Source organism: Podarcis bocagei, assembly GCF_964188305.1.
Source record: "Podarcis bocagei genome assembly, chromosome: 3".
NCBI classification, from domain to species: Eukaryota; Metazoa; Chordata; class Lepidosauria; order Squamata; family Lacertidae; genus Podarcis; species Podarcis bocagei.
The window spans coordinates 6,731,286-6,748,283 of NC_138127.1; the positions used below are offsets into that span (position 1 = coordinate 6,731,286).

The 16,998-nt window shown below is 45.0% G+C and overlaps 1 protein-coding gene and 2 long non-coding RNA genes across 6 annotated transcripts in view; 1 reads left to right on the forward strand and 2 right to left on the reverse strand.

Annotated features, from left to right (window-relative positions):
* Window positions 1-7,530, reverse strand: part of ATAD2B (ATPase family AAA domain containing 2B) — a 55,150-nt gene extending 47,620 nt beyond the window's left edge. The window contains exons 1-2 of one of the 3 annotated variants that reach the window (XM_081188960.1): window positions 7,029-7,530; window positions 65-219 (exon numbers count right to left, since the gene is read on the reverse strand). In XM_081188960.1, coding sequence (XP_081045086.1) covers window positions 65-219; window positions 7,029-7,208 — 335 coding nt within the window. In that variant the 5' untranslated portion in view covers window positions 7,209-7,530. Of the gene's footprint in view, window positions 1-64; window positions 220-884; window positions 945-7,028 lie in introns of those variants that run through there. The other 2 variants (XM_081188961.1, XM_081188962.1) reach the window with 2 other exon arrangements.
* A 17-nt stretch (window positions 7,531-7,547) lies between these two features.
* LOC308584496 lies at window positions 7,548-11,037 on the forward strand. Of its 2 annotated transcripts, none has more exons than XR_014006843.1 (2): window positions 7,548-7,849; window positions 10,719-11,037. It is a non-coding gene; the product is annotated as an uncharacterized lncRNA (long non-coding RNA). The 2 variants fall into 2 exon arrangements; XR_014006844.1 differs by lacking the exon at window positions 7,548-7,849 and adding an exon at window positions 10,390-10,470.
* On the reverse strand, window positions 7,801-10,252 carry LOC308584553. Its single transcript, XR_014006913.1, has 2 exons — window positions 9,879-10,252; window positions 7,801-8,210 (listed from the first exon to the last, which is right to left on the reverse strand). It is a non-coding gene; the product is annotated as an uncharacterized lncRNA (long non-coding RNA).
* Window positions 11,038-16,998: the final 5,961 nt, after the last annotated feature.

Sequence of the window (16,998 nt, forward strand, 5' to 3'; positions counted from 1 at the left end):
CAGGGTTCAAGCAAATGGGCAGAACTCTATTAGACAAATATTTGAATACTGTTAGCATTCTTACCGGGACTGTCCAGTTGAGATGCTCCATTCTTCTCGCTGCCCAGTACTGCGAGATTTTGATTTGTCTTTGCATACAGAATCTGCATGTTTCAAGGTACGTTTGGCTGGAGGAGATATGTGGCTATCACTCAAGCTACCATCACTACCATCATCTCTCTAAGAGGAAAAAAAAAAGACAAGCTGATAGTCTCATTTTAAACCACCTGATTTTAAACCACCTCTCATCGGTAAAGAAACATTCAGGGACCATATCTGAAAGAGATGGGCAATCCATTTCTGTTCAGACAACTGTAGTACTACTTTTAGTGAACCCACAAGAATTTCACAAAATACATGTAAATACCCAAGCCAAAACTGAAATCTAATCATAGGAAGAAGACATGAGGAAAATGAAAGAGTTGCTTTATATCTTTCTCCAGAGGCTGCATCAGATTTTTCACCAAGCTCCAATATTTATATTAGAGAGGAGAGGAGAGCCAACGTTTCCTTTGATCAAACTACAATACATCCCAAAACAGCACATGATACATTTAGAGGTCATAAATGCTCTAAAACCTTTAATTAATAATATAATTTGCAAGCTAACAAGGAAAATCACTTTTGCAGAATATTTTTACACCCTCTTCTCTTTATCATTGAGATGGCTTTTCTTTGCTTCTGAAGAATAGTTACTGGCAACTGGGAATTTAAAACCTTTTTGAAGGTTTCAATGAATTACAACAATAAACAAATTAAGGACTTGTACTTTGAAGTTCTCAAATCCCATTGAAATTCAGAGTCCTCATTTCCCTGCAAAGCCAACAAAATTCAAGTTTCCTAACCTCAGGGTCTTCTTTCCTTGTGGATCCCTCTCCTGTGAAAACCATGCCAGACATACTTTTCAGTTTTTTCAGGGCACCAGAAAAACCTTTAACCAAAAAGAACCAAGGAAGTGCCTTGGAATACACTCAAGACTTTCCGAAAGGCTGACATGCTATCTTTTTTTAAAATAGAAAAGCGCTGTTAGTGATCTTCTTGACAACCTCCAAATTCCACAGAATATAGTTTGAACACCATTACAATAAATGCTTTGACTGCTCCTTAGCTATCAAGTCTGCACGGAGCTGTAAACTAAATATACTGAACACAGACAACAGAATTAATTAATTTAGAAAAAAATTTAACTCACTATATAATTTAAAATATTAAACAGTAAGCTACCAGACCACAGCCATGTTTGTACATGCTGTGTGAACAACCCAAAGGTGTGCCTGCACTATTAATGAAGTATACTAGTGACACAGGCCAATCCTTTATTAAATATACTGAGTAATTCTGTCCTGAAAATGAAGCTACACAACTGGTTTGAAACCTGTTTTTTGAGTGGTATGGGAGATCTGAACTAGCTAAAGCAGACAAGGCAGAAAAACTGTTGCATCATTGCCTGAAGACACTTAGCAACCAGCTTATTGCTCAGTGTAATTAAAAACAAGTATTTCTAAACACAAAGCTTTAAAAAAAAATTATCACAAGCTACAATGATTTCCAGATATATTTCTAGTTTAGCTCTGATGACTGTTTCAAGACATCTTAACAGTCCTTTGTCCACAGTCATTTTTTTTTTTATTCTTAGGAGACAACTACAAAATATTTTGGCAAAAGCTGGTTGTGAAACTATTGGGCTCAATTTAAATTACAGCTGACTAGCTTGGACTTGCTTTGGTAAGGATGTTGCACAATCTATGTGACGTGTCTTAAGCACTGACATTAAATGTTATATTCTTCAAGGTAATACTGGGCAGAACCCAGCATTGTGTGCATTGAATAACTTCATCTCTCTCTCCTCCCAAAAATTGTTAGTGGCCCCTGATCTGTAATATTGACACAGCCCAGAAGAAAGCTACAAGAATGATAAAAGCTATAAAATCATTGCATGTGCTGAATGACTCGAAGTAGCAAGCTTCATCAGACTACAGAGTACTGGGGCAAGGGGCGTAACAACAATTTAAAAATCAAATGTATTTCAGAATGAAAAGCTAAAACCATTGTTTTTCCTAACAATTAAGGACAGAACTTACAATGTATTAGAATTACACAGTAAAACCCAATGACTTTTAGAAATTAACTGCAACAATCTGACTAGTAAGTGATGCAATTTCATTCTTGGGGATTTTTTAAGAAGAGGGGGCATAAGAATCTTCTGACAGGCTGTTCTGAATAACTTTGTTATGATGATTCAAACAGATGATCCATGAGGGTCACTGAAGCACACAATATCCATTCAGCACCTGGACTAGATGGGCCACCGGGAATTCAACATCAATTTTAAATATGAAATAAAGCCTATTATACTAGATAGATTTCTCAGCCTTTAAGTGAGATTCGTTTCCAAAAATACTTCAATTTTGATAAATCATGGAAGACTGGTATAGACTTCAGCTGGACCATTTCTATGCCTCAACTGCAATTAAATACATGAGGGTGCTATACTTCTAAATCAAGACACGCTGAAAGTGCTGCTTCCAGCAACAAACACATGTAACAACTCAGGCAGCATTTCTCAGTAATGTGTTCTTGCTCAATTAAGTTGGGTAAATCTTACATAAATCTTCCCCTCCCCCCACCAAAAAAATATAAATCACAAGAATGGAAACTTTTCCCCTGTTGTGCTAAGTAAGGACCTTCTTCAACCAGCAACTGTAATTTACAAATAACTATTAAGGTCACTCGTTATGACAGCATTTGTTCTCATGGAATCATAGAATTGTAGAATTTAAAGGAACTCAGAGAGTCATCTAGTCCAACCCCCTGCAAGGCAGGTATCTCTGATATCTTACTTCATCCCAAAGGATCATAAAACTAGCTTTGTAAATAACAAGGCAAAAATAATAACCACATGAAAGAAGATTAATTTTAAAACCTTTGGTTTACAGTTTCAAATATTATCAACAGTAATGCTTCGGGGGGTTTTTAAAAACACACACACACCTGAATCAGACAATTTTAATGATCTGAAAAATCAATCTGAACAATACTCCACTTTATTTCCTGTACTACCAAATATACAATAACAATACCACTTGGGGGAAAACCTCATTCTGTTATCTGTAACCTGGGCTACTGCAACTAAACATTACTTTTTCCAACACTAAAATCACCTCCCGGGTATCTAACAAAAATGGCTAAGGATCTCTTTTCTAGATAAACAAAAATGTTTCAACAACATATAGCAAGAAGTTGCACAAGCTTATATGTCAATTATAATCATATTTACAGAGGTAAATCCTATTAATTTCACTAGAGTTGACTTTGAAGCATGTATGCTTAGGATTATGACCTCATGGCAGAATAAAAATAGCAAGGTGCTATTTGTAAAACAATCACTATTATATGTACTGTATTGGTTTTTTTCCTGGAATCTGGCTTCAAAATGTCTGCATGCAATCAACTATTATACAAGTTCTAAGGAAATTTTTAATAGGTCAGCTTTGTTCTGTATGGTATCTCACGGGGGGACGGGGACGACAACTATTATCTAAGTGGTTTTACTAAATGATCACACTTCGCATTTTATGCATTTTTTCCCTTTCATACAGGCACATAAGACTTAACAGTAGTGCATGTAATTTGCATGATATTCCATCAGAAATAATCAAAACAATGCTTAACAGAATCATCATATTTCTAAGCAAAGAACTTTTTTAAAAAAAATATTGAAATAAGCCTACAAAAAAGGCAATATTGTGAAGCATTCCACTTGTCAAACAAGGAACAGATAAGGAAGAATGGCAAGAACCGACTACAATCCAAGATGCACTTCCAAAGAACCCTCCTCTTCAATGGAAAGAAGACAGCATGGGGATTCCCCCAACAGCTCAGGCTAGAACAAGAAAATCCCTGCATGTACGCAAAGCTCCATAAGCACATTAAAACAGCTGGCTAATATTCAGGATCTAGTTCCCAATACAAATATTTCAAAAATAGCATCTGTATTTTTTGAAAGAATACTTAAGAGACTCACTTGCCTGGCCTGAAAGACATTTTTCGAACACTTATACATATATCTGCAGTACTAGGCGCATTTCACAATCATATGCATCTCTTTCTATGAGACCAAAATTAGAAAATATTAGGTGCACTACGAAAGTACATAACTGTCCTAAAAATCTGAACAGGCACACAATCAATTTTAAAGGCATATATCTGAAATTAGTTTTCCATGTTATCACAGATGGATGCAAACATCTTTAACATTTTCACTGTCAGCAAATTTATATATACTCACCAATCTTAAATACTTATGATTAAATTTAGGCTTCAGTTCTATAGCAATTACCTGGGAGTAAGTCACAATGAACTCAGTGGGATTTACCTGAGTAGCCATGCATAGCATCATGCTGCTGTTTTATTAAATGGGACTTTAAGCATTCTTTATAACCACCAGTGCTTTTTTTCTAAGAAAAAAAATTAGCCATACTCTCATTTTCCTACTCATATTGAAATACTGCCCCTCAATGAGGCCAAACTTAGATTCACAAAATGTTTAGGGGTATACGTACCCCTGCATCACCCCAGAAAAAAGCACTGTAAACTGCTAACACTCAATAGGTTTTTTTAACTCTTTTAGGAAAGATATTCCATATTCACACATTGTAAACTAGTTCATAGGTTCAGATCTAAACCCCATAAGTTTATGTAAGTAGAACAAAAAGATGTGCTTCAGTGTCCAAGGCTATCAGACAGAATCACTTGACTGCTCTTTCTAAGTTAAAAATAATTGGAACATTTTATATATAACATACCATACTTATACAATACTTTTGGTGACCCATTGATCAGGCTACTTTGTGACTTTACAAAGAAGCAACAGAAACAACATACTTTAATACATCTATGTCTGTCCCTACAGGAACAACGGATTGGCTGAATGTGTCATGCCAGGAATTTATAATTTCTCATATTTGAAAGGTTGACAGACAAAGCTCACATACAGTATTTAGAATAAGGTACCCTGAACAGGGTATAAGAAGATTCAGTTGTGATTCTTTTTAAAAGTTCATGATTGCTTGTCATTTTTTATTGTTTTCATTAATAGATTTTAATGGATAACAAAGATACATATAGTGTTGCTGTTTTCATTCACATAGTACTATCTACAGGTCAGTTACATTCAGTGTGAAACACTGCTATCGTAAGCATAAGGTTGGGGTGGCAGAGAAAGGTGTGGGACAAAGGGGGGGGGGGAATGATTTTTCCTTCATTTACGTAGTGCATGGCCAATGAAAACTAATAAATGAGTAGATGAAGAACCTATCCACATTACTGATTGTCATGGTTTTTTTTAAAAAAACAACTATCCAGCAATGTAGGCAAATAACTAATTATAGAGTCATAGAATTGTAGAGTTAGAAGGGACCACAAGGGTCACCCAGTCCGACCTTCTGCAATGCAGGAAACGTTTGCCCAAAATGGGGTTCAAACCCGCAACCCTAGGATTAAGAGTCTCATGCTCTGCCGGACTGAGCTATCAAGAGGAATAATTGCATCTCTATCCAAAATTGTCAGAGAATTACCCAGTTTCCCCATCCCTGCCAAACAGGAAACAGTTTTTAATAAAGAAAACTGCACTCCATTTAGGTTTTCTAAGAAATTTACAAAATTGGCAGTTCTAAGCCTAAACTTTTTTCTTCTTCCCCATGTTGTCCTTTAAAATGCAGTCCCAGCATGGGCCAGCGGGGGAGCCTCGCCGTGCCCCAGACACCTGGCTGGCACAGCAGACCCTGCCAGTCTATCTGCGCCTCCTACATACAGGAGACGGACGAAGGAAAGAGAGCAAGAGCGCACATTGGGGTTTTTGTTTCCTCTCTCTTATCAACTGCCCCTTCTTCGCCCGAAACCGCCTCTACGGCTACTTCTTGAGCCGCCCAACCAGCCACACTTTGCCCCCGCTTAGCTCTTGGCCGCAGCCAGCAGCGTCCTCCTTCAGCTGTGCAAGCTCACACAACACGTCCTACCTCAAATGACCTCGGTTCGCTCACTCGCTCGCATAGAGAGCTGCTGCAAAAAAAACAAAACCCCAAGCTCCCTCCCGGCTCGCTGCTCACGTCCACCTCTTGCAACAGAGCCAGACAGGCCCCGATGCTTTCCACCCACCCACCCTCACTCTGGCACAACACCAAAGCAAGGCGGCCAGCTCGGATACAAGTAAAGGACCCCCCCCCCTTCCAGACTCTCGTGCCTTTCTTTAGTCCCACAAACCAGACAAGCCTCCGCACACATACAGAGCAGCAGAAGCCCCACAATATTGTGCTTGCATGCAAAACACGCAAGCAGTCAGTCACCCTGGAGAAGTTCAGCCGGAGCCCCTTCCCCGCCTCTTGTTGTTGTTCCTGTTCATTACATCTGTAGACTGCCCTTTCACCCGAAGATCCCAGGGCGCTTCACAACAGAAAAACCATGCGAAATTAAAGCGGAACACAAACAACAAATGGATAACACCCCCTCCCACACACACACACACACACACACACACACAAACAAACAAACACATCGAGAGTTTAAAAGGACACAGATGGTTTAATTGGGAGAAAAGATTGCTTTCGCCCAGGCCCGAATTTATGCAATGAAGGTACCAGGCGAGCCTCTCTCACGAATGGGGAGCCACCACAGAAAAGCCTCCCCAACCTCTTTCCCCTGCTGCCACCCTCCGGGATAAAGTCCCCGTCATTGCATGGTCATGATCGGTTCTATGGGGGGTTCCCTTCTGAGGTACTGCGGCCCCGCTGCACTTCAGCCCCTCGGAGCGGGACAATGAGCCAGCGCACCCCCCCCCGCAAGCTCGCCCCTCTCCCCGCCTCCCCCCACCCCAATGGCTGACACACACCGACAACGGCCCCTTCTTCTCCCCCGCCACTGCCGTCGCTACGGGACTTGCCCCGAGTCCCCCTCCCTCGGCACCCGCCTCGTCTTCCTCTCCCCCCACTAACCCGGGCCGACTCTTCATCCTGACCGGCGGCCGCTGCTGCTGCTGCTGCCGCCGCCGCTGCCCGAGCGCTGGTCCTAGACAAACGGGTCCTGGACGAGATGAAATGGCTGCCGGGCCCGGAGCCTGCCGCCGCCGCCGCTTTGCGGGAGAGACGCAGGGAGCTCTTTCGGGTGTTCACCATGGCGCCCCCCTCCCGCCGCCGCCGCCTCCTCAGCCGCCCCGGAGAGGGAGGCTCAGTCTCTGGCGCCGCCGCCGCCTCTGCTTTGGGGAGCGGCGCCTCAGCCGCCGCCGCCGGGCGAGGAACAAGGGCTCGAAGGGACGCGGGGAGCTGTTCCTCCTCCTCCTCCTCCTCTAGCTCAGTCACACACTAACTGGCCGCCATTACTTGGTTCCCTCTCCCCCTTTCTCCTCCTCGGCCCGCTGCCGCTGAGGGGCGCCGGTCTGCCGCCGCCGCTCATAGGGCCGCCTCTTCTTCCACCGCCTCCTCCCTACCCCTGGCAACATAGAAGTGAGGGGGGGGCGGGAGAGATCGACGGAGAGCGTGATGACGCGCGGCGCCCGGAACTTCCGGCCGACGTTGGAAGGGCCCTTTCGCGTCTCTATGGTTGAGGCCCGCCTGGCGTGCTGGAGTTGTTGGCAGTGGGGGGGGGGGGAGCCGCAATCGCAAAGGAGGTTTGGCCCGCCGGGTCCGTTTTTCGCGGAGGGGAGCCGCCGCCTCCTCCGACTGAACGCGCCGCCCGGTCGGGCTCCATTGGGGTCGCTAGGCCCGTCCCCCCCCCCGAAGAGGAAGTGCTGCTTAGTGGTTAGAGCGGTCAGACCTAGGTAGTCGCCGCCAGAGAAGAATGGCAGATTAAACTGATGGGTTATGCTGAAATAGCAAAAAAGAAAAGAAAAAAGGGGAAGAATTAGAAACCAGGGAGACTAACATTTTAAATAAGGAACGGGGAAAATATATCATTTACCTCAAAAAGCACAGCATTGTGAACCATTAAAATTACGAGTAGTGTTGGAATGATACTTGTTGGGCTATGGTTGTACTGGAGATTCATAGAGATGGTGCAGGGGGAAAAAAGTTAACATAACTCACAAAAGGGGAGGAGGGAAGTCCGTGGGAATTTACGGAATTCTCTTCTTGTTTTGATTGTTTGACATTTGTAAATTTCAAAATCTGAAAATTAAATAACTTTTTTATAAGGTAAATGTAAATGGACCCCTGACCATTATAATAATAATACTTTATTATTTGTACCCCGCCCATCTGGCTGGGTTTCCCCAGCTACTCTGGGCGGCTTCCATAGAAACCAAAAAACACTAAAATATCACACATTAAAAACTTCCCTGAACAGGGCTGCCTTAAGATGTCTTCTGAATGTCAGGTAGTTGTTTATCGCTTTGACATCTAATGGGGGGCATTCCACAGGGCGGGCGCCACTACCGAGAAGGCCCTCTGCCTGGTTCCCTGTAGCTTTGCTTCTCGCAATGAGGGAACCGCCAGAAGGCCCTCGGTGCTGGACCTCAGCATCCGGGCAGAACGATGGGGGTGGAGATGCTCCTTCAAGTATACTGGGCCAAGTCCGTTTAGGGCTTTAAAGGTCAACACCAGCACTTTGAATTGTGCTCGGAAACGTACTGGGAGCCAACGTAGGTCTTTCAAGACTGGTGTTAAGTGGTCTCGGCGGCCGCCCCCAGTCACCAGTCTAGCTGCCGCATTCTGGATTAGTTATAGTTTCTGAGTCACCTTCAAACGTAGCCTCACGTAGAGCACATTGCAGTAGTCCAAGCGAGAGATAACTAGAGCATGCACCACTCTGGCGAGACAGTCCGCGGGCAGGTAGGGTCTCAGCCTGCGTACCAGGTGGAGTTGGTAGACAGCTGCCCTGGATACAGAATTGACTTGCGCCTCCATGGACAGCTGTGAGTCCAAATTGACTCCCAGGCTGCGCACCTGGTCCTTCAGGGGCACAGTTACCCTATTCAGGACCAGGGAGTCCTCCACACCAGCCCGCCCCCTGTCCCCCAAAAACAGTACTTCTGTCTTGTCAGGATTCAGCTTCAATCCATTAGCCGCCATCCATCCTCCAACCGCCTCCAGACACTCACACAGGACCTTCACCGCCTTCACTGGTTCTGATTTGAAAGAGAGGTAGAGCTGGGTATCATACGCATACTGATGAACACCCAGCCCAAACCGCCTGATGATCTCTCCCAGCAGCTGCATGTAGATGTTGAAAAGCATGGGGGAGAGGACAGAACCCTGAGGCACCCAACAAGTGAGAGCCCAAGGGTCTGAACACTCATCCCCCCCCCACCACTTTCTGAACACGGCCCAGGAGGAAGGAGCGAAACCACTGTATAACAGTGCCCCCAGCTCCCAGCCCCACTAGACAGTCCAGAAGGATGTTATGATCGATTGTATCAAAGGCCGCTGAGAGATCCAGCAGAACTAGGAAACAACTCTCACCTTTGTCCCTAGCCCGCCGGAGATCATCAACCAGTGCGACCAAGGCAGTTTCAGTCCCATGATGAGTCCTGATTAGGTCGAGTCGTGACCGACTCTGGGGTTGCAGTGCTCATCTTGATTTATTGGCCAAGGGAGCCAGCATGTAGCCAGCATGACTAAGCCGCTTCTGGCGAACCAGAGCAGCGCACGGAAATGCCGTTTACCTTTCCGCCAGAGCGGTACCTATTTATCTACTTGGACTTTGAGGTGCTTTCGAACTGCTAGGTTGGCAAGAGCAGGGACCGAGCAATGGGAGCTCACCCTGTCGCGGGGATTCGAACCGCCGACCTTCTGATCAGCAAGTCCTAGGCTCTGTGGTTTAACCCACAGCGCCACCTGCGTCCCTTTAACTTTTTTATACTTTTTAATAAAATACAATTTCAGACCTAGGACCTGGGAGACCAGGGTTTTTGCAATCCCCACTCAGTCATGGACCACACTGGTTCACTTTGGGACGATTGCCGCCTCTTAACCAGCCTCACAGTGTTGTTGCTTCTGGGAATAAAATATGGTATATAAACGTAATAAACAAAAGCACATGCACAAATTCCTTGTCTCTTGATGGGATGGCCAGGTGCGAAAGAGGGCAGAGCTCCTGCACCTCTCAGTAGTTATGCAGAAAAGGGGAGCTTGGCAGAGGCAATTTCGTTGCTGCCTAAAACCCCTCTTCTGCATAGTGATTATTATTGTTGTTGTTGTTGTTATTTTCTTCCAACCCCAGATTTAGGGCACCAAGCTGAGGGGGCACATCACCATCACACCTATATTTATATAGGTAACTATTGAGAAGATCCATTTACAAAGCAACTGTACAAAAACCATGTACCATAGTAACAAGCAAACTGCCCCCCCCTCCCGCTAACAGTTTAAAAGGCCATCGATTGTTTAATTGGCCAAAGGCCTGGGTGAAGAGGAAATATTTTGCCTGGCACCTGAAATATAGGTAACAAAGGTGCCATGCGAGCCTCCCTGGGAAGAGCATTCCACAAGCGGAGAGCCACAGCTCTAAAGGTACAGGAGCCCTGTCCTCTAAAAAATCAGTGTTTTGTCGTGAAGGTGGCAGGGCTGCAAAATAATGGATGAGGGAGGTTCTTCACCTTTCCGATAAAGAAATATTGCTGGCCTGTTGTAGTTCTTTGATCAAGGAAATAAAGCCCCCCAAATCTAATTATTTCCTTTCATTCCTCCTAGGGAAAGAATTCACACCCACCCAGGAGAAAATCCATACAGATTATGGCCACCTGTAGGATAACCCACTCTCCACTCCTGCTCCTTGTTAGTTAATCTGAGATAATTTGCTCAACTCACCAGTAATGCTCTCACAACTAATACAGATAAGAATCCCCGATTCACCTGAAAGAATCCCTGCTTCACCTGTAAGTCTTCATTGCCTTCATTGAAATAGGCATGAGAGGAAATTGCCCCCCTTCATTTACTCTGGTCCAGCATACAATTTTTCTTTTTAAAAATGCATTATAAATAAAATTGAACCAATGAACAACTCACTAATCATCCTGATCATATACATGTTTATTTATATCATAAGAATGTAAGACAAGGCCTGCTAGATCACACTAAAGGCATTCTATGCCCGCAGTGGCCAACCTATTTTATTTGTTCCAATTTATACCCTGGCCATCTTCAGTTCCATTGATGCCAGGGCAGGGCATTAAGCTCTAGAAACACACAATAACTAGGGTCTGTTCCCCTGCTGTGTCTGCTGGACAGCCCCTTGCCATTGTGAAGAGAAGAAGAGTTTGGATTTGATATCCCGCCTTTCACTCCCCTTCAGGAGTCTAAAAGCAGCTAACAATCTCCTTTCCCTTCCTCCCCCACAACAAACACTCTGTGAGGTGAGTGGGGCTGAGAGACTTCAAAGAAGTGTGACTGGCCCAAGGTCACCCAGCAGCTGCATGTGGAGGAGCGGAGACGCGAACCCGGTTCCCCAGATTACGAGACTACCGCTCTTAACCACTACACCACACTGGCTCTCAGTGTGCCCACATTAACCCCCTAAAGCAGCAGTTTCCAAACTCTGCCCTGCAAAGAGATTGGAAATAAAAATGCACAAATGTTTCTTTGGCATAAGGGCAGTGATAATGCTCTGTGATTAATTTCTCTCCTGAAAAGTGTTCCGCAACTCAAAAGTTTGGGAATTGTTTCCCTAGACCGTCTCTTTCCCACCCTACACAACCTCTAAGCTCCCCTTTCAACTTTCCAACCACATTTCTGAACCTATTTTTCTATTTTGCAGCCCCACTTGGCACCCTGCTTTCATCTTTACTCCTATGTCCATGCTGCTACTGTCTTCCCTTCCTTATGTGCAACCCCCACTAACACGCAAACTACCACCCCATGGTAACCTCAATTTTCCTCCTTCCACACATTGCTGTTACTAAGCACCCATTCCACTTTCCACCTAATTATGAAGTCACTATTCCTCTCTGTTTTGCAAACCCTTTTATGCCCCTCCTTTACGGTCAGCCGGGCCCACTACCACTTCCAGTCAGTCTGTTTTGTTTTGTCTTTTTGCAACCCCATACTCACCTTAAATCCCCTTTTCCCTCACCCTCCTTACTTTACATTTACATCTGGAATGTAGTTTCTTGTCATGCAGTTTAGAGTCACATCTGGTGCTCTCCACTATTTTGCCATTGGTCCCCTGCAGTACTAATATGTGATCCCGGAGGAGGTTGTCTGTGATGTAATTTGGGCCGATTCAGCACCCCTGCTCGACAAACGTAAGCGAGGGTAAAGGTAAAGGGACCCCTGACCATTAGGTCCAGTCGTGGCTGACTCTGGGGTTGTGGCGCTCATCTCGCTTTATTGGCCGAGGGAGCCAGCGTACAGCTTCCAGGTCATGTGGCCAGCATGACTAAGCTGCTTCTGGTGAACCAGAGCAGCACACGGAAACGCCGTTTACCTTCCCGCCGGAGCGGTACCTATTTATCTACTTGCACTTTGACGTGCTTTCGAACTGCTAGGTTGGCAGGAGCAGGGACCGAGCAACGGGAGCTTACCCCGTCACGGGGATTCAAACCACCGACCTTCTGATTGGCAAGGCTTAGGCTCTGTGGTTTAACCCACAGTGCCACCCGCGTCCCATAGGTGAGGGTAAGCCCCATTAAACTCTATGTGATACTTATTTCCAATTAAACATATCAGTAGCATAGGGCTACCCAGGACTGATGCCTGAGATGGCTTGACCAAGAAAACAATTACAACTGCTAATAGGTGGAGGCTGAAGATTGTGAAGTACAGTACTGGGGAAGCAACCAAAAACACCCCCCTACTTTGGCTTCCTGTCTCACATATGTACAGTTCAGTTGTTCCCAGGAGGTTCACACAGGCTTGGCCTGGGTTTAGTACAGTTAATTCCCAAGTGTTCCAGAATGAAACTGAGAGGCAATCCCCCTCACTTTACCATCCTGCGTTCAATCTATGAATTATCTGTGAATTAAATCTACTGAATGTGTTCCTCCCCCCACCCTGGAAACAACAGCACTACATGGGGTTGTCAGATTAACGCATTGAAAGGTAATATCTGCAAGGTGACAAAGTCTTTTTATAACCTACACTATAGAAAAATCAGACACAGTAAGAGGAATGACGCTGTAATCCTGTGCTGTGGTGTTCACTGTGTGTGAGAGAGAGTTATTTGTTTAATAGTGTGTGTATGTATCAGTGCTGCTTTGCTTTTGGAAGTGCTTGGCATAGATGTGTTGTGTAGCTGTATAGGGATGCGGGTGGTGTTGTGGTCTAAACCACTGTTGAGCTTGCTGATCAGAAGGTCGGTGGCTTGAATACCCGCGATGGGGTGAGCTCCCGTTGCTTTGTCCCAGCTCCTGCCAACCTAGCAGTTTGAAAGCACGCCAGTGCAAGGTACTGCTGTGGTGGCAAGAGAAATGTTGTTTCCGCACGCTCTGGCACTCGTCGTCGTAATCATGCTGGCCACATGATGCAGAAAATTGTCTGTGGACAAACACCAGCTACCTTGGCCTGAAAACAAGATGAGTGCCACACTCCATAGTCTCCTTTGACTGGACCTAACCATCCAAGGGTCCTTTACCTTTTGTGTAGCTATAACATTATTGTCAGGAGTTTGAATCCCTGCGAAGGAGTGCGCTCCTGTTGTTCGGTCCCAGCTCCTGCCCACTTAGCAGTTCAAAAGCATGTCAAGTGCAAGTAAATAAATAGGTACTGCTCCGGCGGGAAGGTAAATGGTGTTTCCGTGCGCTGTTCTGGTTCGCCAGAAGCTGCTTAGTCATACTGCCACATGACCCGGAAGCTGTCTGCGGACAAATGCCGGCTCCCTCAGCCTATAGAACGAGATGTGCTCCACAACCCCAGAGTCGCCCACAACTGGACCTAATGGTCAGGGGTACCTTTACCTTTATTGTTGGCTCTGTCAGGTGAAGCCATGACATTCTGCTCATTTCTCAGCTGTGCAAATCCTTGCATAGGGCATGCTAGAACAGTTACACGGGTACAGCAGTGCTACATAAGTCCCTTGCACAACTGCAAGCTCCATAGTCCTTAGTAGCAGCAGTGTAAGGTAGTGGCAAGCAACCTTATGCTGGTGATGATTCACTTGGAGTCTTACTAGATCAACTGCCAACCTAGCAGTTGAAAGCACACCAGTGCAAGCAGAAAAATAGGTATTGCTGTGACGGGAAGGTAAACGGTGTTTCTGTGCGCTCTGGTTTCCGTCATGGTGTTCCATCATGCCAGAAGGGGTTTAGTCATGCCAGCCACAGGACCTGGAAAGCTGTGTGTGGACAAAAGCCGGCTCCCTCGGCCTGATAGCTAGATGAGCACCACACCCCATAGTCGCCTTTGACTGGATTTAACCGTCCAGAGATCCTTTACCTTTTTTACCTTACTAGATCCTAGCATTGATTTATATTTCTTTCTTTTTTAAAAAAGCACATTAATCTCTTTAACATGTATTCCAAATTCTCAAGCAAGCAGTATGCATTGGAACAGTGCCCAGAGGCCCTTTCAGGATTAGGAATCTGTGTATTAAAGCAGTAGAAACATATGGTGGGGGGGGGGGGAATCATTTTCTGAGCAGTCTGGAAACAAACTGATGGGCCCAGAGTTTAGTGATCTCATAGGCTGTTATAATTGTTTTTTGCCAGTATTGTGTTCTGTTTGACTACAGCCTGCTTTTTGTTTTAAAACAAAGGAGTCCTTAAAATGTGTGCTAGATCATTTTTTTCCACATTACTGGATAAGAATCTAGGTTTTTTTCCCCCTTCCCGACACAGTAAACAAAAAACTTAGCTATGACAATCCCTGCAACTTCGTGCAATTCTTCAGGTGCTTGTGGTCGAACAGATTGTTAGAAAATCCTAATGTTCCCTCTTTACTGAAACACACTCTTGTTAGGCTCTAGCGGGCATTTTAACCTGCATGGATATTGACATTGTTGTTAAGACGGATTTAGACAGGACAGGATTAATGGAAACAGAGGTACTGCTGGAGATTCCCTTTATCAGTCTTGGCATAATTGCCAGGGACCTCATTTTAGAAAAGGAGGTTGGCTGATTCTTCTTCATAGCTGGCTTTTCCTCCCGTGTTCTGAATGACTGGGAGACATGTAAAAAGGGATAGGACTGCACCCTGGCTGATGAGTTCATGCAGGTCTGTGTGGGTTTGGGGTAGATGCCAGTGGTGGGCGGAGCCAGAGACAAAAGTGGGTGGAGCAACATGTACCTTTGTACCATAGGCCACATTCCAGCTATGTAAAAGCCAGAGCTCTCTACATGCACACACATCTCTTCACACAGGCAAACAAGAGGCATGAGCACAGTTCAAGAACACATTCTTGGCAAGCAAGAACATTCAAGAAAGGTGCAACAAAGGCCAGTGGAGGGTGTGGCCTAGAGATGGGCATGACCTGGTGAAATATACTCGGAGTCGAGAGTGGATTTCATGCTCTTTATTCAGCTCATAGTGGTGAGGAGGAAAAATGGAAGTTCCCCCAGAATGTCTGTTTTATATACATTATTTACACAATGGGCCCCACGTGATTGGCTAATTCCAGGATTCTCCTGTAGGCCAATCAGGTTGCGGATTCACTTTCACCTGGAACTGGATTGGTTGGCTCCTGTGGCCCAATTAGACTGACGCATTCTGGATCCTTTTATTCTAGGACCAATCAGACTGCTGCATTCTGAATCCTATTGTTCTAGGACCAATCAGACTGCTGCATTCTGGCTCCTATTGTTCTAGGACCAATCAGACTGCTGCATTCTGGATCCTAATCAACTCAGTACATAACACCTGGGGACAGTCTCTACTTAGTCCCTGAGTCTCAGGTTCCCAGCTGCTGCTGTAAGCAAACTAGCTACCTAAGAGCATAAGAAGAGCCCTTCTGGATCAGACCAGTGACCCACCTATTCATAGAATTGTAGAGTTGGAAGGGACTCCAAGGGTCATCCAGTCCAACCCCCTGCGATGCAGGAATCTCAGCTAAAGCATCCATGACAGATGGCCATCCAGCCTCTGCTTAAAAACCTCCAAGGAAGGAGAGTCCGCCACCTCTCGTGGGGATCTGTTCCGCTGTCAAACAGCTCTTGTTGTCCAAAAGATCTTCCTGATGTTTACTCAGAATCGCCTTTCTTGTAACCTGAAGGCATTGGTTTGAGTCCTGCGCCCCAGAGCAGGAAAAAACCAAACTTGCTCCATCTTCCATGTGACAGCCCTTAAGCTATTTGAAGATGCCTATCATACCTTCTCTTGGTCTCTTCTTTTCCAGGCTAAACATCCCGAGCTCCTTCAACTGACTTGGTTTCCAGACCTTTAATCATTTTGGTTGCCCTCCTCTGTACATGTTCCAGCTTGTCAATATCCTTCTTAAATTGTGGTACCCAGAACTGGACACAGTACGCCAGGTGTGGCCTCATCTGTACTATTACTTCCCTTGATCAGAACACTAGACTTCTGTTGAAGCAGCATTAGCCTTTTTTGCTGCCGCATCACACTGTTGACACTGTTGAGCCCCATGTTGGGCAAAAGATTCCTGAATTGTGGGAGGGTTGGACTAGATGACTCTAGCGGCCCCTTCCAATTCTATGAAAAATCTCAATAGAGTTTGTAATAACTTACATAAGCAGCCAAGTGACTGCCAGCACCACACATCTATAAAAATATGACTACACAGTGTAGAACTTTTCCCACAAACTAGAGAGTTCTTGTGCAGAAACACTGGGCGTACATTGGTTCATAATGCTAACTCAACCAATATTCCATTACACTACTAATTTGTTGTCTCTCTTAATCTGAGCTGCATTTAGTCTATTTTACAGTAGTTTTTACAAAACATTGTAGAGTCAAAAGTCAAGGCTGCTCCCTGTGTCACATAAATGTACAACTGGGATTTCCCTCCCACCCCAATCTCCAGAATAGAAAAATTCCTTCCAGTAGCACCTTAAAGACCAACTAAGTTAGTTCTTGGTATGAGCTT